The 25744-nt window shown below is 39.3% G+C and overlaps 1 protein-coding gene across 4 annotated transcripts in view; it reads left to right on the forward strand.

Annotated features, from left to right (window-relative positions):
* Positions 1–25744, forward strand: part of EEFSEC (eukaryotic elongation factor, selenocysteine-tRNA specific) — a 317690-nt gene that overhangs the window by 18275 nt on the left and 273671 nt on the right. The window contains exon 1 of one of the 4 annotated variants that reach the window (XM_078152239.1): positions 5778–5811. The exons of the other annotated variants lie outside the window; for them this stretch is intronic. Within the exon in view, the coding sequence (XP_078008365.1) occupies positions 5793–5811 (19 nt within the window). The 5' untranslated portion in view covers positions 5778–5792. Of the gene's footprint in view, positions 1–5777; positions 5812–25744 lie in introns of those variants that run through there. 4 annotated transcript variants of the gene reach the window in all.

Raw genomic sequence — 25744 nt, forward strand, 5'->3', positions numbered from 1 at the left:
TGACTCCCATTATCCCAAGTCATGTGAACAGTCAAGCAGTCTGGATTGGTTTCTAGGTGATCTGGAGCAAGAGTTGAGCAAATCAGAGTTCAGTTGAATATAACCGAGATGAGGATATCTGCCTTTCTCTTATTATTAGTACATGTGAACAATTCCTATATTTGTTTATAGTATGTTTATAGTGTAGTATATAGTATTTTTTTGTTTATAATATTGAAGAAAAGATAGCACATAGAAAAGTTGAGAAAGAATATGAAGGAAAAAAAATTACCAGAGAGAACCATGGAAGATAGCTCAAACACAAGTGGTGGGTTGGGAGAAGGGTAAGGAGAAAACAATTTGGAGATTGTATTGCAGGGTTAAAGAGAATGACACTTTAAACACCATCTCCAAGTATTGAGTTGAGTTTCTCACTTCTTTCTAGTTGCTTCTCTGGCGAATCTTTGAGCTTTAGCACTGCCTTCAACTTTTGACTGAGCAGGTACATAACTTCCACTCAGCATCCATGTCCCGAGTCATATTATCTGTCAGTATTATCATATTGGTCTCTGGGGACAACATCTTTATTTTTACTTGTTTTCCAGCCATTGTCTTTCCAGTTGCCAATCCATTCATTCATACCTTTGGTGTTAAATTGGTTATCTGTGCACACAGGAAGTCTGTCCTTATTTTGGGCCTTTGCTTGCTCAGTCCCTTTGGTAGCGGCTTCTAATGATGCTCTTTGGTTTGTCTAGAATGCGTACCACTTATGTTTAGATCATGGTCTGGTCCCCAGTAGACACCAGTACCTCTTTGCACCTCTTTTCTTCCATTATGTTTGCAGATGCTCTTGACATACACAGTGTTAAGGTCTGATCCCTGGTGTGGTTGCCCGTACCGACTTAAAGATCTTCTAGTGTGCCAGTAATAGTCGTAGCAACTTGGACTGTTTCCAATTCGTATCTGGTTTTTCCAAAGGCTCGGTGAAAAAATAAAGTAAGTCAGACCTTCAGAGATTGTCGTGGCCCCTGTTTCTATTGGAGTTTGACACCGTTGGCTCAGAAGATGTGAAAGAGAATACTGTAGTGTAAAATCCAGCTGACTTGGGAGGGGCTTCAATAAAGGAAAGGCCCACGAGTATGTATTTTCCTACTTTAGGTAGTACAGAGCTGTTGTAGTCTCCCAGGATGTGATGTTGGTTATAGCCATGAATTAGAAAGATTATCTTGGGAATCGTTTAAGGACCAGTTTGCAAAGGAGAGACCTTGGAGGCAGATCAGTTAGTGTGCTGTTAGTCCAGGTGAGCAATAGATAGGGCCTGAGCTACTCTAGTGGTACAGAGGAGGGATGGAGTGAGAGAGACATCTTGATGTGCACTTGAGAAGGACGTGGTAAATGATTGCATGTGGGGAGTCAAAAAGAAGGAAGAGGCAAAGATTTACACTGAAATTTTGAGCCTTAGTAATTGGGATGATGATGATGTATTAGTAGAAATAAGGAAGCTGAGAGAAGTGAAGTAGATTAAGGGAAGGAGGTTTCTCCTACCCATGTTCACATCAGTCCATTTATACTATCAGTTACCTAGTGAGTGATTTGAGGCTGCCTAAGACTCACCTTTGAAGAATAGAACATCGCATACCCAGATTATACCCCTATGAATGCGGCATTCCAGGAATGTGAGGCTCTTATGAAGCTGGAGGGTGTGCGGGTCCCAGTGAACCTGGGGTTTCAGATAGTGTTAAAAGAATACAGCAAGCAAAGTGTGAGTGGCCTTGAGTCTGGGGAGTCTGTGAATAAGCACAGTGGGCCACGTTGTTTAAGAAGTGGTGCTCTGAGTGCTTTAGGGGGGCCCTGAATCCCAGGAGATAGTATCTGTAAAGCACTTAGCACAGTGCCTGGCACACAGTAGACCCATAATAAGTGCTTGTTTCCTCACTCCCTGAAGAGCTCTGAGCCTTCTGGTCTTTTATTCCATTTGTCTCTCTTGGCCCTTTTTTCCTCTTTTACCCACTGTTCTGTCTACCCAGATTGAAAATAGCTGTGATTACGCTTTTGACCAAAGGAATCACAAAGGGGACATGTGGCTAGGAGATAGACTACATCAAATCTGAAAATGTAGGAATATTTAGTTCAGTTCAACAAGTGTTAAAAAAAAATCGTGTTCATTAAGTGCTAACTCTGTTTGTAGTTACAAAGCATCATCATGAGGCCTTGGCTAAAGTATGAGTTTGTAATGAACATAGATTTTTTCTTTTTAAATTTAATTTTTTCAGTTAACAAAAATCTGTTTTCTCTTTCTCCAGTACATCCTACCCCCACCGAAAAAAGAAGATAAACAAAGCCCTTGTAACAAGTATGCATAGCCAAGCCAAACAAATGACCATATTGGTCTTGTAAAAACTAGACTTTTCAATGGGAGACGCCTTCTTGTACTCTGTGGACATGAGCCATGACAGAGCTTGCCAGAGCCCTATAATCAAAGCATTGCTTGATACCGAGGATCACAGGATAGTAGATGTAGATTGGCAAGGACTCTAGAGGTCATTTAATCCCACCCTGTCATTTCATACATTAGGAAACTGAGACTCAGAATGGTTAAGTGACTTGGTCAGGGTCACACAGGTAGTAAACGACAGAGCTGGGGTCTGAACCCAGCTTCTCTGAGTTCAAATTGGGTTTCCTTTAGGAAACCCTTTCCCTTAGGCTTGATCTCCTGATCTCAGTTTTCTTTGCATTCTTTCAGGTCCCGAGCAATCTCTCTTTGTTTCCTGATTTTGGGTGACTAAGTTCTCAGAGCCCAGCTTTTGCTGCCTGAAGTTAGGACCAATGGAGAGTATTGAGATGGACTTAGGTAGGATCAAAGGAGAGGAGTACAATAGTAGCTTGTGTTATTTGCAGTAGCTAGTCTAGTCACTTATTCATTCAACTAATATTAAGTAACTGTTATGTGTAAGGGACCATGTGTAGGCACTGAGCATACAGAGATAAAAACTGAAGTAGTTCCTGTTTTTAATGTGTGTTTACCTAGGGGGCCTGGGGTGGGGGGGAGATAACACCCACCCACATGAGTCCCTGTAATACGCCAATGAGTTTAGCGCATGCTAATGACTCCCGTTTCTGTAGTGTGCCAGGTGGGTTACAGAGCACTTGACATACATCATATCATTTGATCTTCACAGTAATCCTGAGAGGTGGGGTAGGTATTGCAAGGATTGTATTACAGACAGGGAAAATGAGGGGCCGAGGAGTTCAGGACCTTGTCCCAGAGCGTGCAGTCGGCAGCAGAGCTGGGATTTAGATCCCCCCTCCCTTCGTTCTATGGCTCGTGCTTTTCCCACTAAAACCTGCTGTTTCCTGAGAGAGCAGTGCTTCCCAGGATAACAATTTCTTACAATTGTGCACCATTTTATAGTTGTCCAAGCACTTCTATGTTATCATTGTGTTTAGTTCTTACCAAGATTTTGTAAGAGAAGCAGGTGGCAGGTAATATCATTCCTGTTTTCTTAGATGAAGTTGTAGATTCATCTAAGGTTACATGGTAAGTCAGTTGTGGAGCTGGGATTTGAAATTAGGTCTTCTTTTAAAAATATTTTATTGATATTTTGTTTATATTGTTTTTGTCCCCAGTCAGCATCACACCCATTTTTTGTAACAAAGAAAAACAGTTAAGCAAAGCCTATCAGTGTGACTATCCAGTGTTCTTTCCGTGAAACCACATTATGTTTTTATTTGGAAGGGCATATACTCTGTCTTGACCATTATTATTCTGGAATGGCTGAAAATTATTTAGTGGGAGGTTAAGTGTGAAATTAATGCAGGTAGAGGAATAATGGGACAAGTTATGTTCTTCCGTTTTCAAAAGTCACTTTGGTGTCATTATATCTTGGAGTAAACCAAATGGCCTCTTCTGATCTAGAGTGACTGTGAGGTCTGGCCTTGCCCCGGGTCTTTTCTGATGTGGAGTATCCTTGGAAACTTAGGTTGGGTTTAAGAGTCCAGGTACACTCTTGGGTGAGTTTGAAGGTATATAACCAGACTCTGGATTCATATTATAAGAAACCTGAACTCTCTCCAGGTTTCTACTGACCAGATATGACACATATGGGACTTTTCTGGACTAGGGTGGTCACTTTACATCTAGTCCCCATCTCTAGATCAGTCTATGACAGATTGACCTCTGTGGATCCAAGGATAGGGTATTGTTTACCTTCTTTTTGCTTCGAATTTTTCCAGTCTTTCAGGCTCTTATGCTAAGCACTGGGGATATAAAGAAAGGTGAAAGCATAGTCTCTGCCATCAAGACCCTCACCTTCTAATGGAGGAGACAATATGCAAAAACATTGTAGTACTTAAGCAATTTTTAATTGTTATTCAGAAGATCAAAATCTTAGGATACTTTCATTTGACAAAATCTTTTCTGAAGGCTTAACTGAATTATATGAACTTTGTGTTTGTAAGGCACCATTGTTGTTAATTCATTTTTCAGTTGTGTCTGATTCTTCATGAGCCCATTTGGGGTTTTCTTGGCAAAGATACTGGAGTGGTTTGCCGTTTCATTCTCCAGTTGATTTTGCAGATGAGGAAACTGAGACAAACAAGGTTAAGTGACTTGCCCCAGGGACATACAGCTAGTAAGTGTCTGAGGCCAGCTTTGAATTTAGGAAGATGAGTCTTTCTGATTCCACTGGAGGCACTCAATCCACCCTGCCCTAAGGCACCATTGGGGAGGTCTAGTGGCACAGAAGCAATCTACTCATCTTAGTTAAAGGAATACTGATATTAACAAATAGGGGTTGAGGCAGCATAGATAAGAGAACTAGAGCAGTGAGCCAAAAGCTCCATGGGGTCATCTGAGAAAGAAGAAATTATTTTTTTTTCTAAAATCACATGGAAATCTACTTCTAGGAAAAGATTTTTCATATCAAAAGGCATCTGCTACTTTGCTATAGATTTCTTAGGTAACACTTATTTTAAAAAAACAACGGACTTTCAGAATAACCCCTTCACTCTGGCACCTGACAGATTGTTTCTCTTTACAGTGTAATTCTTTACTCCTTTGAAATTAGTCACGGTTCTTTTTGTTCTGTATGCAGTTTTTAGTTACATTTCTATCCCCATCTCAAAATGTGCTCCAGAGAGCCTTGTGGGACATTTTATTTAACAAGTGCCCTGGTTAAAAAAAAAAGTATATTGTCTTTTGCATAACATACAATAGAGGTCCCTATGACTGTCGGCATCTACAAACTGAAAATTGTCTGTGGGGCTGTTTATTATAAAGCATCTAAGTCCTAACTCTAGACCTGTTTGGTGCACAAGAGGGCAGTGTTTGCTTGCAATCTTAACATCTTTATGATGGATGTATAGGGTAACAGGTCAGCGTAGTTGGAATGACCTTGGACTTAGTCAAGACAAAATAAAATGCAGGCCGTAGACATGTTGGTTCCTCATATGCCTCTTTTGTCTCCTAAAGAAAAGTGCTGCTTACATATCAGTTTTTTTTCTTAAAGGGGGAGAAACTGTAGTGTTTGCCTTTTTATTTTTGAAATCAATAAAAGTGTGGCTCTTAGGCTTGTATCTATATGGCAGAGGTTAAAAAGTGTTTTCTCTCAAAAGCAAAACCACTGATTTCCAACTGAAAACCATATGGTATGAGTTGTGTTTCAAGCAAAGGGTCAAACAGACTTCTTGTATCAGTGTAGGGGTAATCGGACAACTCCTAAAGCATTTGACGGTGTGAGTACTGCTTCCCAGTCCTCACATACTCAACTCACTTTTCACCCGGAGCTGACTATGAACCAGAGCAAGGCATTTTCATGTCCTGTTGCCTTAAAGGTAGGAAGGAACCCCTGGCTCACGGAGTAACAGTGTTAGATCTGAACTGGGGTGGGTCTGGTCTTTAGGTGTATTCTTCTCTGGTAGGCATAACTACTTTTCTTCCCTGCTAATTAATGACTTTGAAATTGGGTGGATGTACCATCCCTTCCCCTGTCTTCCTGTATTCTCCAGACAGTAGCCTTTGCCAGTATTGGAATATCTTGGTCCATTTTATTTTTCTGTGACCTTAAAAAGATATTATTCTTACATTCTGCCCTGCAGCCTGGAACTATTGATTTTTAGGTACTTTAAATCTTTTATTTCTTAAGTTAGGACAGTAGCAGGAATGTTGATTGTTTAATTTTTCCCCCTGATCTTTTATGGGGACAAAGATAATTAGGAATGAGGCTGACATTATATGTGGAATCTTGACCAGAGAAGTTTCTGATACCTACTCATTAAGTGCCCTCTCTATTCATGCTTTTATTTTTATTTGATTCATAGAGTATGACTATTGATTGGCCCCTCTGGGCATCTCTAGAGAAGCAAAACCAAATCTAAATGGGAGGTACTAAGTTGCTTCCTTGATGCTGTGATACTGATCAAGAGAGGTTTAGGATTGATGTCTTCTTCTAATCTTTAAAAATCTCTACATAAATCTTCCAAAGCAAGTGTGTATATAAGATAAAAACTATATAAATTTTAGACTGGATTAGTAATTCCGAGATCTTATTCTATTTTAATCAATAAATGATATTTAATACAGAATTGTAAGTGACTAATGCCATGTGAGGAGAGAACCATGGGTGCCCTTCTTGTCGTGTATGCATTTCCACATCATGCTTCTTGGTTAGCTTTTATTAGAAATGTCTGAGTTTGAAAGGAAGTGTTCCAAGCAGTGTACTTTAAAGACAGACTCATAACATGTTTTTCCAGGAATATAATTTTTGAAAAATGCCTGAACCCCAAATTTCCATCTGAGCTTAGCTTGTAAGTAGAATGAAAAGTTGTTTCTGCATGGGGAATCAGAGTTGTTTTCCACTTTAGATCCCTAAGGCAGGGCTGGCAAGCTGAGCAATGGGGACAGATGTTCCTGGGTAGTAATTTCCAGCTGGATTCTTGAATGCATTGTGTACTATGGGTCACAGTCGGCTCATAATGGAGCAAAATTGAGTGAGAATTCCTGCAATGAAAGACGTGAACAGCGCACAAGATAGATATGATGGCAAAGATATGCTGCATTCTGTGAGAAAATATTTTCAGTGCTATCTGTAAAATTCAGATTGAATAACCATTCTGAAGTGCTCCCTTTTAAAAGTTTCCTTCCATGAGCATTGCAGGCAGAGTAAACACCAATAATTTTTATTTCCCTTCTCCTTATCAGTAGTCTGACTGAAATGTTCCTGCACAGCCTATCTAGTCTCCTCAAGTGAGCATCAAATGATTAGTGTCAGCTTCCAGTTTGAATTATGATCTGTGTTTCAAAACACAAACTGATTAGTTTTGCATTAGGTGGTAATTATCAGTTTGAGCAATACTGGGAAGAGTTGGAACGAAGGAAATGCTTTTTGTTTTCGTAGTTTAAAATGGGACCAAAAGTGAAGGAGGATGAGGTGAAAAAAGAAAGAAAGGGGAAAGTTAAGATGAATCCTATGGAAGAATGTGTCTGTCTGGAAGTGATGGTTGTAGATATGTTTGGACTGCAACTTCCAGGTTCTTCAGGAGTCCATCATGCTAGATCAGTGGAGTGGCGAAGCTTGCCAGTGATCTTTTGGTGATGAGAATGATGTGGAATGGGCGTGAAAGGTCTCTTCTGATGCTTGGGGACCTGGCATCTCTGTCCCCAAAGCCTTCTTTCTGTTCTTCCAGGGTAGACAGGCTGGTTACCTGACATTCTGATGGGCCTGCATTCTGAAATCACTCTAGGGAAAATGCCAAAGAGGGGTTTGGACTTTGATTCAACTGCTTATTTTTGGGAAAAGATTAAAGTTTTGGGTACATGGCCACTTTTTGCTAAGCTTTGGAGAATCATATACCCCCTTCCATTAGTATTGCAGCCAAGAAGGAAAAAAACTTTTAGAGTATGCAAGAGCTGCATTTCAAAGAAAGAAACAAAATTCTTGTATTTTCTGAGACAAGGAAGAGGAGGGAAAAAATAGATTCCTTGTTATACTTGGCGGTTCTACAGGACGTGAGACAAAGCCGAGTCTCTCTTACTGACTAATGTCATCATCAGCAGACTTTTTTTTTTTTATCCCTACAGAGCAATTTGGTGTCCAACGAAAGCCCTTTTCCGTCAAGCCCTTCATAGGTCCTGGGCCTGAGATTACATCTCATGCTCGGGTGAAATTCTAATGATGGTAATTGTTTCCTCTTTTCAAGTTGTGGTCCCTTCTTCAAAGCCTGATCCTTTGCTGCTGTTAAAAAGGAGGTTGCAATTACCTGAACCTGTGGTTGACTTTTGGAGATTGCCTGTGGTGGTCTGATACTGCCGGCCTATCCCTTGACATTCTCAGACATGAAGTGATTTAAAGTGTGGCTTTAAATACTAAAGCCGGTGTCGGTGTCAGAGGTTCTGTAGAGTGAGACTCTGGCCTGCCTGAGTAGTATTTCACTGACTCAAAGATTATTGGTGATTCATAGAGAGGAAGGGAGTGATGGAGATGATGACAGTGAATAATCAGAGTGAATGAGGCTTGAGGAGATGGGACTGGATAGGAAAACAGGATAAAGCCTTGCTGTGTATATAACTGGAGGAGGAATGCTGGCTAAGAGAGACACTGGCTAAATGTAGTAAGAGACTCTTCATAACTAGGGGAACTTTACAACTGGTTGTTTCAGGAACAAAATCATCTTAGAGAGCTTGGATCAGTTAATCAGCAAATATTTGGGTGCTTCCTGTGTGCCCACCACAGGGCTGTTGTAAATGTTGATGAAAGAGAGACGGTCCCTATGTCCAAGTAGTTTACAGTCTGCTCACTAAGATTCTCACTTGTCTAATAACAGCTAACGTTTATGTATTATTTACTATATGTCAACCACTGTGCTAAATGCTAAACTCTGTGCTCTTGATTCTAATTATGGCAGGAGTTCGGAGAAAGGAGAAAGGGAAACGAACATAAATATGATTGGAATATTAGAAATAGATTTATTTTGTCTGTATATGTTGGAGAAGTATTTTTAAAAGTGAGATCTCTGCTTCTCACATGTCTGGATATGAACATACAGCAAAGTTTAATAAGTTTCCATGAAACATGCCTAAAAGTGTGTGAGTCAGAGTGTAATTATGTTTTTGAATGAGATGACTAGTTAGTGCTGCACCAGAACATGATACCAATGCAAACACATTCTGATAGTAGGGCAGGAATGTCAGCACCTCAGCATCTAGAGGTCTCTTGTTGTGGTTCTCATTGCAGTCCACAGACCAAGCAGGTACATGGGAACATTCTTTTATAGAAGGTAAATGTTTATCTTCCATTTATGTATATATAGTGCCTCTGATGTAGTGTGGTTCAGAAAATTGTAACTTAATTTACATTACTGAGTCTTGGAAATTTTTTCTTTTTAGTAGTTTCTCATTTTCAGAACAAGAGGAGACAGAGTGAGTGTTCAGCTTTTATTTAACACTTGAGAAATATGAACTAGGCCTAAAGATCTTTTGACTCAGAAAACATGGTGATGGGGGAATTCAGAAAACTTATTTTCCAAGGATTTTTTGTTTTTTTGTGTCTAAAGCCAGTGTGTGTGGAAGGGAGTTTTCCCCCATTTTTCTTAACCCCAGAGCAATTTTGGGTCTCTCTAAATTCAATTTGACAAATGTAACAAATATTTATTTAGATTCAATAAGTATTTTCAGGCTGAATAAATATATCACCCATGATAGCTTGATGTTTAAACCAGGCTGTACAGAATCGATTTTTATCCCCTTAAACTAATAAGTGTGACTCTGGATCCATAAGGGGTACTCCTACTCCCCCCCAGAAGACTTTGCTTATGTTTGTTTTTTCTTCTCAGTTTCCTTTTTATTCTTCCAATTCAAAAAAGTCTGCAAAGTCTGGAGAATTTGCTGTACCTGGAGAAAAGCTCTAGTGAGAGCTAAAAAACATGCCTGCTTGGGGAAGGTTAAGAGTATTTTACCAGAAGCCAAATCTCACGAAAGAAACCTTATTGCTTTTGTTTTGAATTTTATTACCTCAGATATTCCTTAAAATGAATGGGTATTGGCTGGGGAAATTTTAAAAATACATAGAAGGAGATGTTAAATTAATTATTTGATGTTTAAGGATTACATTTATATTATTATTAAATTCTTATTTGTAAGTAGAGAAACTAAGTCACAGATGAACGTGACACATAAAAGAGATAAGAATCCATAGCTGAGTTGGGATTCTTGAGGAAAGCGTAGCAGTGAACTTGACTGGCCATTTGGTGCTTGCATATATAGGCAAACTTCTCAAAAAAAGTAATAAACATAATAAAAATGTAATAAGAAAGGAAAAAACTTGACATAAATGAAGGCTGGAGATTTGTTTATTTCAGGGTAAAATTTAGACTAGGTTTATGTGCACGTTGTCACAAGTACAGAAACACTAACGTAGATTGTTGCAAAAAATCTTTACTCAGCAAACAAAATATTTCATAGAAAGTCACCAATTGCATAGTAAAATTGCAGAATATGTTATTTTTAAAATCATAGCTTTTTCATTTCTGAGTCGATTTTCTTTAATTGTGTCAAAGGCAGTTACTGCCTCTGCTGACTTTTAGGGATACTTTGGGGGCAAATTTGAAGTAGTTAAAAGCTGCTTATTGAGGTACGGAAGCAGATAGCTAAAGTATTCTTTTATCTCCAGTAAATTAAAGGGTTAAATTCAATGTAAAATAATTTTGATATAATATGTCTTTGGGCTGAGAACAAATGCTGTAAAATTTAGCTCCTGAGATTCTCTTTCCCCTTCCAAATTAGAAACAATAAAAACAGAGATATATAATGTACATAATTTTTTTTAATCACAATTAAATATTGCTTCTCTTACTGTCTGTTCTCACAGACAATAGCCTTATTTAAAGATGAAATTTGCATGTGAATGTTAAGAAAGTTAGGTTCCTGATGTGGCTAGACTGGAGGAGTTAAAACAGTCATAAATATGGCACTTTTATTTTCTTAGTGAAACTGATTTTGTGTTTATTTTTTAAAGAGATTTTTGTGCGTATTTACAATGGAATAAATATTTTTGATTCTAGAAGCACAAATTGGTCTTTGTATACAGTTTGGTTTCCTTGGGTAGCTAATACTGCCTATTTTTCTGTACCATGACCAAATGTTGTGTGTTACAGTTTGTCATTTTACTCATTTTGTTAAATCCTAAAATCCCTAGTCATAATAGTACAGCATGTTTTTGACATGTTGATTTAAAAAAAAGTAGCCTTGAAAGTAATCTTCGTGGTTATATTACTCATTACTCATTAGTTAATTTATGCATGAAACTAACTGTAAAAGCAGTTCAGAAACTCTAAAGAGTTTTAGAACTCATCCAGTGAGATTTTGTGGGGATGTTTCCTTCTGTAAAATGAGAGGTTAAGCTAGATAGTCTATCTCTAACGTTCACTGTGTTTTTAATAGCCTGCTCGAGAGCTCTTGAGGCTTCTAGGCACATGGGAATCCTAGTCTTAACTCCTTGTTCTGTCTTTTTTTTTTTTTAAACCAGCTTCTGACATGTCTTAATTTCTCATGAATGAATGGAACCTATTTCTGATTGAGATTCTTCCGAAGCTGTTGCCCCCTTGCCAAACTGCCACTTCCCAAAGTGGACAAAACGTATTCTGTGAACCCGAAATGTGAGATGCTTGCTGCCTGGGGGAGGGAGCGTAAGGGGAAGCTGTTTGCAGAAGTACTGAAAGTAAATGGTAGGGGTCAAACGTGGAACACAGACAGGAGAGGAAAAGAGGCTTAGGTCAGTTCAGCTGAGATAGCGCAGCCACTAACGTTGAGTCTCCACTGGAGTGGCTCGGATACATTTTCTCCCTATGCTGATGTAATCTCAGTCACTTACATTTGAGTATCAGCAGCCACATCTTATTGCCTCTGTATCAAGGAAAATCAACCTATAGCTTAATATTTTAAAATGATCAATTTTAGGAATTGCATCCATTTGTAATAGAGATGACATACTCAGATTTAGTCTTAAAAACCCTCTGACTGCCCAGATTTGCACTCTGACTACCCCACCAACTTGCAGATGATTGCCAGTGTAAATAGTGGGCTTAGCTGGCATCTTGCAAGTACTAAGCAGGCAGCAAAAGCGTTTCATTAAAAAGCAATCAGTACTTTTAAATTAAACATAGAAAGTTATCTTAGTGAAGTATTTGTGTTTAAGGGGAGGTTGCTGGATTATTGAGTTTGGCCAACATTTTAGCCAGTTCAGCAAGGTTTTTGGGGTCTGAAGCAATTAATATGTAAGTATGTTTTAGTCAGCAAGGTGGGAGATTACTGTCTTATCAGGTTTAAATTTTTTCTTATTCAAAATTCTCACCTTTTTGGAGGGGAGGTCAGAAAAAGCCATTACTTTGAGATTCACGTTTGAGAGTGTCTGGCTCAAATAATTGAACTTTCAATACCAAAATGGATGGGGGGGAAGAATAATTCTATCTCTTAGCTTTTCTCTTTTGTCTTTCTCTTTGCTATACGTGTCTGCCCTGGCCACTTTTGTACATTTCTCTGGGCTTCAGCCATCTAATTGCAGTAAATCAGGAGAAAAAAAAATTTTTGAGGAAGAATAGTTTCACCAAACAAACTAAAATGACAAAAACTAAAAGAATTTAAATACTTGGCATAGTCTATGATGTTCTGTGGATACAAAATCGCTATTTGCCTTATTGTTGATTCTCTGAATATCTTGAACTTGCTCTTTATGAAGTGGCTACAGGCAAAACTTGGTTCCATGTGTGAATCACTGTTACAAGGAACAATTAGTCCTATTAAGAACAAGGAGAAACGAGAATGGTGTTGCAGCATTGTTTTATTATGTTAGAAGGAGATTTGGGTATAATGTATCAGTGATGTTTTGGTGAAGTGAAGTTGATTAGGGACAACGTTTAGTGGTGGAATGTCTTTATTTCTTGTAGCAATCCTTCACAAATTGAGAATTTTTGTTTCTTTTTTCAAATAGGAACTTATATCATTGAGCCAAAGCCCTCACATGTTTATCGCACCTGGCAGGATTTGGAGCTGTAATATCTATTTTTGTCATTGTTGTTCATGTTCCTTTAAAATGGGAGAGACTGAGCCATATGCTAATGGAATGGCAGAAACCCCTTCAGAGAAAGAGACAAGATTAATGAGGCTTTTGTGGTCCTTGCCCATCTGAAAATCTTACTTAGCCTATGTTTGATATTGGTATCCAATATTTCTTCAGTTATGAAGATGGAAACAACAGGGTTCCCTTATGCATTGATTAAACTTGGCACATTGAATGTGGTCAGAAGGAAGTTCAGCAGGAGACACAGACAAACAAGATAGTTTTGAAAGTCACAGATTGAAGTTACATACTTAGAAAAACCCCCAATCTCTGCATAATAGAGATTTGTAGTTTTGCATAACTTTTTTCTGTTCTCTTTTGCATTTGGAAATGTTCTTTTAAAAATGCTGTTAAAAAAAAAATTAAAAAATTGCATGTGGTAAAAAGATAAGAAATATAAAACCCATGGGGAAGAGAAAAGACCTTTCTTTACTCATGGAATCTATTTGGAGTACGTTTCCTCCAGTAAGCTTTGGCTAAGCCACTGTTAGATTTCAGTAACTGTTAGAGTCATCTTGTGAGAGTTCAGGATCATGGGAGAAAACCGTGTTTGTTAGCTGGTGGCAGTCAGTTAGGTGGTTGGTGGGCCGTACTCCTGTCAGGGTCTAATCTTTTCAGGCCCATTACAGGAATGCAATACTGGTTATGGCAGGGGGCATGTAAGGACATACTTAGAGAATCTGTGGGGAAATGACCGTGTCCTTTGGACAGGTAGCAAACACAGTGACTTGCCTGGGAGGCCTAAAGTATTGTGTGAGTGTCAGACTTCAACTGTTTTGCATCTCCTTGGTTTTCTTTGGGTCTCTGATTTTTCTGCTTTGTTCATTTCTTCACATACTTCCATGGTTTCCATTTAAGATGAAGGATAAAATACTTTGGAGAATAATTGCCATTGTTACTAATCCCGATTCCCATTGAGATCATTCTCCATGTGTTTACTGTCCTATCAAGACCCATAGTGTGTGCCAGCATTCCTCTGAATGGATCACATGAAGTTGGCGAATGGATGGATATTCTGAGTGTTTTTTGGTATTTTTTTGTTTTATTTTGAGCTGTGTTTCTCAGTTCCCAAGGGATACTGCCAGCTTCTGTCTTGTGTCCAAATTTAGATTTAAAAAAAAGTCCTTGATATAAGATGGAAATAGAACTTAGCAATGGACATTGGAGATAGAGATAATAAGTTTTGAAGTGTTTTGTCCTTTCAAAGACTTTCTAGGTAGAGGACCATTTTTCTCCCAGTTATATTTTATACTTGATGAAACCAGTAGGTGGCCCACCATCAGAGTTCCTAATCATGCCCAGATTGGATTTCTTTAGAGTAGGAATTTTGCAGCATACTAATAACAAATGAAATATAAACACCCTGTGGGCATACCCTATGTGTTAAAATGATTGCTGTGATTTTTGTTTCTTGTGATTGTGGAGATAACACTCTATGAAGGCACCCTTGCTAAATTCTTTAGAGCTGTTAATTCTTGTTGCTAGCTTTCTAATGCTGACATAGAGGCCAGACATTTTGGCCCATCTCTTCTCTCTGTCACTGTTTTTCCCAGTCGTCTTGGGCAAGTACCTGGTTATGGTTATTTCTTCTGCTCTTGGATTTAGCATTATGTTTAAGTTAAAACAGTTCAGCAAAGCCTATTTTGACTTTCTATAGAGCATACTCTTTTTCAGGTGTGGATTGATACTACGTTGAGACTTCTGAGATTCCTTCCAATACTGAAGGCCTCTGTTTCTGCCTCTTTTTGAGTTCTAGCATGCCAGTATTAGGATTGGTAAATTGGGGAAGCATGAGCTAAAAGAAAGGAACAGCTACTGGAGATTGCTTCCCCTCCCCATCTTAAAAGCCCTATTAGCCACTCTTATTGATTTATATGTGTACTGTTTTTCCATTCATCAATTTTTAATTCTAAGTATGTGGAGCTGGGTTCAGTGTGTTGATTTTATATGTGATTTCACTGGTGTGGGTACATCTACTACTGACCTGATTTGCACATGAATTCTACCACATTAGCATATGATCTTCATGAGTTGCTATGATGGGGGGGGCGGGCGCATGCGGAGATGTTAGTGAATCTCCTTTATTCAAGGAGTAGTGAGAACCTAAGTCTGAGATGTTTTTAGAGCACTCTGAGATTTTGCAAACTAGTTACTTATGTATATTATCATACCATTTTAGGCTCACCACAAGGGTTAGATACCCATTCTCCCATTTTACAGATAAGGAAATTGAGTCATAGATTGCCTATGGTCATAGAGCTAGTAAGTATCAGAGACAGGGATTTGAAATCACATCTTCCTAACTTCTGATCCAAGCATGCTGTCCACGAGGTTATGCTGCCCATTGGGACCTAGTGGTGGAAAATGTAGGGTAGACCTTGGATCTTAGGGTAGGAGCCCTGAACTATCTCTTTTGATGATCATAAGAAATGTAGTAAATGCTTAATAAATGCTTTTTTCATTCATTCATTCATTGGAGACTTTTTGAATATAGAAGTAATAATCAATATTTATTAAGCACCTACCTATGACTCCAAGCCGCTGTAGCATGCGCAGCAGCCTCCCTGGTAAAACCATCTTGGCAGAAAGGCTTAAAGCAGGTTGAGGGTAACTGACAGATCTGAAACCAGTTGGTGTGTTAGGGGGAATGTCTGCTTCAAACATGAGAAGACTTCTTCTGGTGGAATGGGCAGATGAGAACAGTGTGTTCTAACAGCCATGAAAGTGGCTGAAGCAGGTACTGTGGCGCACTTAGGGCTTGGTCAGACACAGAAGATGCCAAGGTCACCCACTGCATTTGGGGCCATTGCCAGTCATCCTGACCTTTGTCTTGCCATTGGATTTCAATGACTCTGAAAGAGAGAGTGAGGCTGATAACTGTGTGCAGCTCTGCCTCACTGAAATCCAATTCTCGCAAGTCCAGACATCGCCTATGATGTCATTGGTCCTCTCGCCCCATCACCATCTGATTGCCAACTCTTTGGTTAATGAACTTTTTATCAACAAGCATTTATGTTAAGCTCTTGCTATGTGTCAGGAGGTACTGAAGACACAAATAGAGAAATGAGAGTCTCTGTCCTCAAGGAGCTTACATCTGATTGGTGCTTCTATGGCAGACGTATTGTTTGGTCTGGGCCTACCCTTAAAACTTTTGACGTGGAGGAGAAGCAGCTAGAGCTTGTAGACCCCTGGTTTCACTTTTGCAGACTCTGGGTCCCCTTTGTGCCATAATGAACCATTGGAGCCTGACTTTGCTTAAGGGGACTCACACATAATGTATTGGAAGTTTCTCTATCATATAGCATATATCACATTAGAATATTTTCCAGTGGTTTTTGACTTTTTACCTCTGCCCAAGTTTGCTGGATATATTGGTTCATAAAGTATGAGCTTGAAGCCATTTTGTCTCCTTTTTAGAGCAGTTTTTTGAGTGGAGATAATACACCTTGCTTTGCTTCCTGAGCTCCCTAGGCATTTCCTTCTCCTCCACCTCCTCCTCCTCTTCCTCTTGCGCTTCTTCCTACCTTCTCTTTTTACTTCATGTCAAAACTTCTGAAATCCTGGTTTAAACATGAAACTGGTTTTCATTTGGCTCAATAATAGATGGAGAAGTTGATGGCACTGGGAATCTGTTTACTCCAGAATCCATGAGTGTTAGTATGTTTCAACCTCAGTAAATATCTATAAGAGATGTCATGTAAACTTCTTGGAAGAGAGGGAGTTTGTGCATTTCAAAGTTCAGGTATGAGTTTCTCGTTGCCATTTTCACGTGAGAAGACTTTGCTGACATGGGGCTACGCCTTCTAAGAGTAGTGTAAAGGGATCACCATCCTTACTTTCTTGCTGCTGTGTATTTCAGTTACATCCATAACTAGTCAGATAGCAAGTACAAAAGGAAAAGAGAGAGAAGGCAACTGTTCTTTAAAGATCGCTGGTCTTGTATTCAAAGCAGTTTTGGATCCCCTTTTCCCTCATCTTTTATGTAGTTTTCTCTTTCTTATGTTAATACCTTTAGTATGTTTTTTTTTAACAGAACTTACCCAGTGACTGCTAAGAATAATATAGACCTGCTTTATTTGGTGAGAGTGTGTGTGTGTGTGTGTGTGTGTGTGTGTGTGTGTGTGTGTTTGAGAGTTGCTTTTTAAAATCGTAAGCCTGCTTAACAGATGTAGTACCAAGATATGTATTTTCAACCTAGTCTAGAACATTGTTGGATGGTAGTTGCTGTAACATGATGGTAGGACACGATGCCCAATTAGTATTAAGTATCAAATATTGATGCTTCCTATTTGTCTAATTTTGCTGTTAGATAGCAACAGGCTATTCTTTTTTTTTTTTTATGTGGGGGATAAGTACCCATATTAAGGACAAGAAACTGAGGAGTGTAGCTTAGGACCATACGTAAACGGTTGACTCTTAGGTGTGGTGTCGAGTAGTTCAGTTCGCCTAGAGTTGATTAAACACTTCCTGTATTCCAAGCACTGGGCTAGGCCCACTACAGATGACTCTTTTGAGGGTGCTGCTACCAGTAGTGGGGAGCTGTCCAGCTAGAGCACACCTGGAGGTGAAGCTCGAACGTTGTCTTTTGCTCCCAGGTGTACAAATGTTCGAGATCTTACAAGATGCTATGTGCTGAAAATGTTGCCAGTCTTTTTGTGATACTTAAGTCTGACTCATGTCTTTGGTGACCAACTTATGATTCTCTCTGATTGACCCAGTGCGTCTGTCACCTCCCAGACGAAGGACCTTCTGATTCCTGCCCAGCTCTTTGCCTTTTGGAATATTTTGTTATTAATTGTGGAAGTCAGGATATGAAGGTGAAAATTAATTATCCTTCATGTAAATTAAAGTCTGGATGTGAACTACAGGGTGTATGTTTGATTGGAAAGGAATGGGCCTGAGATCAGTGCATTAGGAGAGGGCTAAGGACTTTGCTCTGATCAAGATGAAGCTTAGCATGTTGGGGGCAGGGGCTAGTAGCTTCAGGGCTGTTCCTCTGTATGGCAGATGAAAGTGGCTTTGTTTTATGCCAATCAGGTTCAGCTTTTTGGACACTGGGATAGTTGCCAGGTTGGGCCTTAGGCAAAAATTTGGCAGCTATGGTATTGCTGACCCTTTGTACTAGATGGTGAAAGTATCTGCCTTGCAGCCTAGACTCTGGAGTCAGGTATTTGGAATGCATAGCTAATGTGTTTCGCTTCATACCTTCAGTATCATTCCATATTATTGTATCTAATTGACTATTTCTGAAGTTTCATGTATAATTTGGCTGTACAAGGAAAGTAGGTTACCACTAGTGGTATCTCATTTTGCCTCTGCTTCTCCATTGACCTCACAGTACATTTGGGATACTCAACCAGCCATTTCCACATTGGTGAATTGGCCCATGTTCCTTTTGCCCAGGAGTAGTTTTTTCAAGAGGATAGTAGCAATGGGCTGCTAGGTGGCGCAATGGATAGAGTGCTGGGCCTGGAGTCAGGAAGACTTGAGTATCTTCCTGAGTTCAAATCTGGCCTCAGGCACTAGTTGTATGGCCTTGGGTAAGTCACTTAACCCTGTTTGCCTCCATTTCCTTATCTGTAAAATGAACTGGAGAAGGAAGTGACAGCCACTCTAGTATCTTTGCCAAGAAAACCCTGAATGGGGTCATGAAGAATCAGGCATGATTAAAACAACTGAACAACAGTAACACTAGGAAAAGTTGCCCAGCTACCTTGTATAATGCTCAATTGTCTATTCCACTTTGGTTCCCATCCTGTGCAGGGCAGTGCCACATTTAGGTCTGCTGCTGTTTTTTCTTCTGGCTTAGTCTAATGATAATCACACAATCACTGAGCAGGAAGGGACTTTGGCATCATCTAATCCAATTCTTTCATTTGACAGATGGTGAACCTCAGCTTCATAGGAGTAAAGTGAATTTTCCTGGGTCATCTAGTGCAGGACAGGGACTAGAATGTAGACTTTCTTTCTGCCAGAACAAATTTTTTTCTACTCTACCCTCTTGACTTGATAGACCTTTCCTAATGTTTCTTTCAGGCTATGATTTCTTTTCCCCATTAGATTTTACTCTTTACTAAATTAGCATGATATAGATAGAGTGTTGGACTTAGAGTCTGGAGGGACAACATTCACATTCTGCCTCTGCAACTTGGTAGTTAAGTGATCATGGCTAAGTCATTTTATCTTTCTGAGCCTCCATTTCCTAATCTGTACAGTATTCAAATGGAGCTGTGGTCTCATAAATGTGGCCCTGCCTTTTCATGGTGCAGATTGCAACCTCTTTATGCCCGTCCATCCTGTCATGTCTTTGAGGTTTTCCTAGGGTGCTGGAGATCTTCCTTTCTTTTCATGAATCAGCAAATATTTATTTATATTTATTTATTTTTAAAATAAATTTATTTATTTTTAGTTTTCAACATTCACTTCCATAAGATTTTGAGTTCCAAATTTTCTCCCCATCTTCCCCTCCCCCACCCCAAGACGATGTGTAAATTGATATGGGTTCAACATAGACATTCGTACTAAAACTAATTTTTGTGTGTATGTGAGGAAATTGGGGTTAAGTGACTTGCCCAGAGTCACACAGCTAGTGAGTCTCATGTGTTTGAGGCTTGATTTGAACTCAGATCCTCCTGATTCTAGGGCCCATGCTCTATCCACTGTGCCACCTAGCTGCCCCCATATTAAACCTATTTTCACATTAGTCATGTTGGAAAGAAAATTTAGAACCAATAGGAGAAATCACAAGAAAGAAGAAACCAAAACACAGAGAGAGAGAGCACGCAAGTAATATACTTCGATCTGCATTCAGACTCCATAGTTCTTTTTTTGGATGTAGATAGCATTTTCCATCATGAGTCTTTTGGAGTTGTCTTAGATCCTTTCAGCAAGCATTTGTTAACTATTTATTTTGTGTCAGGCACTTGGACTAGCCATACCATCTTCTTTCTGACCATATATCTCTCCAGTGACATCTTTTATTCCAGGGAGCATGCCACTGAACCTCCCTGAGCTTCAATTTCCTCATGTGTAAAATGAGAGATCCCTTCCAGCTCTAGAATTTCGACCCTGTGATTCTAATTCTTTGCAGTTTTCTCGTTGATTACCCTCCAATAATTCTTCAGAGACTACAGTGTTCCATGAATCGAACTCACATAATAACACTGAGGGAATATTGTTATTAAAATGGTAGGTCTTTGTTTCTCGGAGAAATTTGAGGGCATTAAAAGGAGCTTCTCTGAAACTCTACATTGCTTCTGTGAAGAGATAATAATAACTGTATTATTATTGTTGTTAATAATTAATAACCACAAACAATTTTCAAAAGGCACAAATGAAATCGTGTGTATAGTGAGCTTTGCGAGCTATGAAATGTACCATTATTAATGATTGCAGTATACACTTTGATTCTTGCGTATACGGTACTTCTGACGTTATCCATTAGGCTGTTGTTCTAACACTGACTCCCACCTTTGTACAGAACCAAGGCACACAATAAAATTGAATTCGTCTGACTTAGAAAGAGTATGACTGTGTAATGAGGTAGCGTGTTTTCTTTCTACTTCCCAGTCTGTTTCTCTTTATTTTCCTTCTTCCTTTCCTCATTCATTTAACACGTATTTGTTGAGCACCCATCGTGTACTACATGTTTAGGGTGATGCACAAAAGATAGAAGACATAGTCTCTGCCCTCAGGAGTTCTCAGTATTGGAGGCATAGGAAATACAATTAAGGAATAATGGAAGTGAGTACATGCCAGATACTTTTTTTCTCAGAGAAACATCTTGGAATTACAATTTGCTTATATGAGTTTTGAGGATGATCTCTTGTCTTGACTTTGTTGGTGATGGTGGCCTTTCTGCCAAGAGAACTTACGTTACCCTTTGTCCCTTCAGTTTCTGGCTGGCTCAGTTGAAAAGCCCAGCACCCCAACTGTTGCTTCTGAAGCCTTGCATTTCTTCTGGTACGTCTTTTTTTTTTTTTTAAATGAGAGTGAATGGGAATAAGACCAGTAATGTTAGAGAGACCAAATGCCTAGTGTCATGTTACAGTCCTAAATATCACTGAGAAAAGCTTTGTGATAATTTGGAATTCTGCGGATGAAAAAAAAAAGCTGATCGATAGCTTCCTTGGGCACGCTTACCCCCGTGAGCCCCAGAAAACATCACAGCTCTGACAGATTCTGGGGAGCAACATAGTCAGCAGGTGGGCCACCTGGCATTTTTGTGGAATTTACTGATGCTTCTTTCCTCACAGAGGCTCTTCTTGTGTTTAAAGGTTGTTTAAAAAACAAACGCAGAATAATTCATTTGCCTGACTCCTTTTTTTTACCCATGAGATAAAAAGATCTTGATTATGTGTCAGTAGATATATTATTTTTCTGTGAAGGGGAGGGTGAAAAGGAAGGGGGATATAGTTTATTTATCTAAGTGAGAATGATTACTGCATACAGAATAGGTGTTTTTAGTGCAAGTATATATACTTTTTTTTTTGGAGAAAATCCTTAATTCATTCATTCTAAGGGTTGAATGAAAAAGAAACATCCCAATCTACCCCCAAAGGCACTATTTATCCTATATTCCTAGTGTATAAGCTCATATTTTATTTCCCTTTTTCCCCTCCCCTCCTGTTCTATGACATAGAATCTTTCTCGTTCACAAAAACTGACAGGACATCAGCACGGTGTTTGTAATATAAACAACAAAGACCTCCAGTGGGTCCGGTCCTTTATGGGGGCGTCTGAGAAGCAGAAAGAGCTGTCTTCAACGTCCTCTTTCTTTACAGCCAGAGGATGCTTGAGCGGGCACGCTTGGCTTACATGCCACGTATTGTGGCCCTCATTCTTACACAGTGAGAAAAGACTTTTTTTTAGAGGAAAAACTTCATTCTAAATACATTTGGGGTGGCAGGGGCAGTGAATGAGCTGGGCAGAAAATACAGTATTCGTTTTAGCTAGGTATTATCAGAAGTTATGGCCAGGACCCTGTCATCATTTAAGTGTAAAGCCCTGTACAAAGGTAAGATAGATGGGCTCATCACCATCTCCTTGGCTTGTCTTCTTCCCCTCTGTGTGTGGGCTCACAGTAGCCAGCATTGTGATTAAGATTTCAGACAAATTTTACTTCGTGTCTTTTGGCAGTTTAGAGAACTTTCTGTAATCTCAACCACTCTTTAAAGTCAGAAGAAAGACAGTTCTGTGGCTTTTGGAGTTGAAGAAACTAAATTAAAGAGCTCTACCATCCTCATATCTGTTTAAATGTTAAAAATCTAAAATAGTTTTCCTTCCTTCAGATAACTGAAACATGGGACGAATTTCCATTGTTTTGTTTTACCGGGAGCTAGTGCTTAGTGAGGAAGATTAACTTCATTGTAATGGAAGGGGCTGGTTTTAAATGAACAACTAAATAGCTCTTGCAATATATTACTCTTTTACTATGTAATAAAAAGATTAGTTGTATCTTATGGGCTCAACTGGGCATTCAGCGGCAGAAGAGGAGAACATTCAAAAGCCAGTAATATCAGTATGCAAATATGCTTATCTCGTGCCTGTCTAGAACATGGTCTTCCATCCTTGAGAGATAGGTAGGAGAACAGATGTGATTTTCATTTTTCTAGAGGGTAAAATAGAAATCCAGAGAGGTTAAGGGACTGTCTTCCTACAAAGTAACCAGCTCTACAATAACCCAAGGCCTGAGCCCTGCAACAGGAGAAAGCCTGGATTCGAATTCCGACTTCATCTTATGAAGAGTGTTCACATGCACACGTCACTTAATGTCTCTGATCCTGCCTCCTCAGGTATCAATTGTAGATCACCTCATCTGCCTTGCCCTCCTCATAGGACCGTTGTGAGGTTCCAGTGAGAGAAGAGATGTGAAAGGGCTTTATAAATTGTTAGGCACAAAACAAAACTGAGATGATATGATTTGTTTTTACTCATAGTAGTAAGTCACAAGATCCTTCATCCATATAGTACAGTCCGAGCTATAACTAGCAGTTTTGAGCTCAGAATGCACCCATATAAAACAGAATGAAATGTGTCCTTTAAACCACATTCATTTGGGAGAGGGGCAGGGCTAAGATCCTGTGATGATGTTTTATGGGTAGGGAGATGGAGACTTTGACTTTGGGATATAAAGCCCTGCAGGGGAGAGACCTTGGGATATCACCCCAAGATAGTGATGGGAGGTAGGGAGGGTGGGTGGGGACAGAAGGGTAATATGTGTATGTGGGGGGCAGAGTTGGAGTTGGAAAAGCAGGACTGATCTGGGAGATCATGTGGGTTGATGAGGAGGAAGTATACCCTCTGGCAGCTTACTATTTTAACTTATCATTCATGCTAAATGCTGTCTGTACCCTCTAAATATCAGTGAACTTGAGTAAAGCCTTGGTTGCCTCATCTTAGAAAATACTCTTAGGTATAGTGAACCCAGTCTAAAAGACTAGGCAATATACTTCACATAACTATGAGGCTCATTTGACCTTGCCATTTATCTGTTTTGATTCTGTGCTCTAACTAGAACATAGACCTCATTAGATCCTTTCAAGAATTTATTCTATTTTATTTTTTAATGTAATTCTTATTTTCTCTCCTTCCTACCCTCCCTCCTTCCCTCCTCTCTCCTTCTGATGCCCTCCCCCCAAAAAAAATTTGGGGAAAAAAAGAAAAACAAAACCATGGTAACAAATACAAAGGTCAAGCAAAACAAATTCCTGCATTGGCCACGTCCAAAAATGTCTGTTTCTTTCTGCCTCCTGAGTCCAGCTTCTCTCCATCAGGATCTGGCTAGTGTACTTCCCCTGTGGATCGCCTTGAATGATGATTGGTCATTGTGTTTACCCATGTTCTTAAGTTCTTAAGTCTTTCAAAACTATTTGTTTTTACCATTTTGTTATTGTTTTAAAAATTGCTCTCCTGGTTTTGCTGGCTTCATCTTATATCAGTTCATACAGATATTCCTGGGTTTCTAAGTAATTATCATCTTGTTATTTCTTGCGGCACAATACTATTCCATTACATTCATTTACCATAATTTGTTTAGCCAACCCCCCAGTCGAGGGTATTTAGAGGCCTTGAAGGCCCCCAAAGAAGTAATTCCTGTGCCCTCTCCTACACATGTGTATACATATGTGTATGTTATATAGAAACTTCATATATCTATGTATTATATATGTATGTATTTATGTATGTATTTATGTATATTTTATGTGTGTATATATGTGTATATGTAGTACATATGTACACACATATACATATATATGTGTGTGTGTATATATATATATATAAATAGATTTGAAAGGAACCTTTAGTCCAAACCCCTCATTTTACATATGAGGAAACTGAGGTCCCAGCTTGTGTAGTCACCCAGGAGGTGAATAGCAAAGGCAGGATTAAAATCTAGGGCCTCTGGCTTTGAATCCAGTGCTCATTTCACCACAACACATTTCCCACCATTTGTCCTGTGTAACCCTGGAATGTTAGTAAAATAAAAGGTTTATTGTCACTTTAGTACAGTCCCGTATATATTTTAAGCAATGTGAAATTTGACATTTATGCCCAACTGGAAAACATATATGAATGGGAAATTTCATCTTGTTAAAGCTTTAGCATGTGCATTTTCTGATTTCAGGAAATTTATATTTAAAGCTTGACGCTGTAGATTTTTCATTTCAAAGTGACCGGTGAACTTATGGGTTTACATGTGGGATGTTTCCTATGGTGTGTATATGCACATTCCTTTGTGTACGCGGATCTTTTTTTAAAGTCAGAATCCACAGTACCTAATGTTTCAAGGAATTCCTCCAGCTGACTCCAAAGGCTAGTAGAGCAGCGTTAGTGTGAGGATTCCTACCTATCTGAAGGGCTTAACATTATAAGCAGAAAATAGAGCACTGGGTTGATGTCTTTTTTCCCCCCTCGTTTTCTTTTTTCTTTTTCTAAATCTTATTTTTGATAGAAAGGCAGCCTTGTCGCCAGGCAGTCCTGCCTGCATAGGCTGCCCCCTCCGCGAAACAATGAACACATTCAGGCACAACTCGTGTTTTCAGTTATTAAAAAATGGAGCCGTCTGTCTCTGCCTGTGACTTTAATCTTTAAGCCTTTATTCCCTGTACCCCACCCCCTCTCTTTCTCTTCCCCCAACCTTTTGTTTGTAAAGTTCCGAGCTACAGGATATGTGGGCCTGGAGTTTCTGAATGTATTGTACATTCCCCGGGCAGTTACAGATGTTTGTAGCCCTGAGTGATGTTATTTCAGTGGTCAGAGAGGGTGGGGAGAGGGAGGGAGAAAACAAGAGAACATTTCTCCTTGCCTCCAGCGATCATTTTGACTTTTCAAAAACTATTTATTTTTACATAGCTATTAACTCCCCTCACTCCATTCTCTCCCCACTGTTAGATGCATTCGAAACTAGTTCTGTTTCTGAGCTGTTCAAGCTTTTAAAGTTTAGGTCTTTCAGTGGGCCCCGCAGCACTTTTCCTCAGGTATATAGCTCTTGTGGGTTAATTTAAAAACAACAACAACAACAAACAGCAACAAAGTACCCAAACACAAAGATACCCCGAAGCCCAACGAGACAAGCCTAATTTGGCAGCAGACTTCAAGAAATCAGAAGCTTCCTTGGCTAGAGCCAGAGCAGTATAAGAATTGTATCTGAATAT

The sequence above is a fragment of the Phascolarctos cinereus genome, unplaced genomic scaffold, assembly GCF_003287225.1.
Source record: "Phascolarctos cinereus isolate Bilbo 61053 unplaced genomic scaffold, phaCin_HiC Scaffold_4;HRSCAF=312, whole genome shotgun sequence".
NCBI lineage: Eukaryota > Metazoa > Chordata > Mammalia > Diprotodontia > Phascolarctidae > Phascolarctos > Phascolarctos cinereus.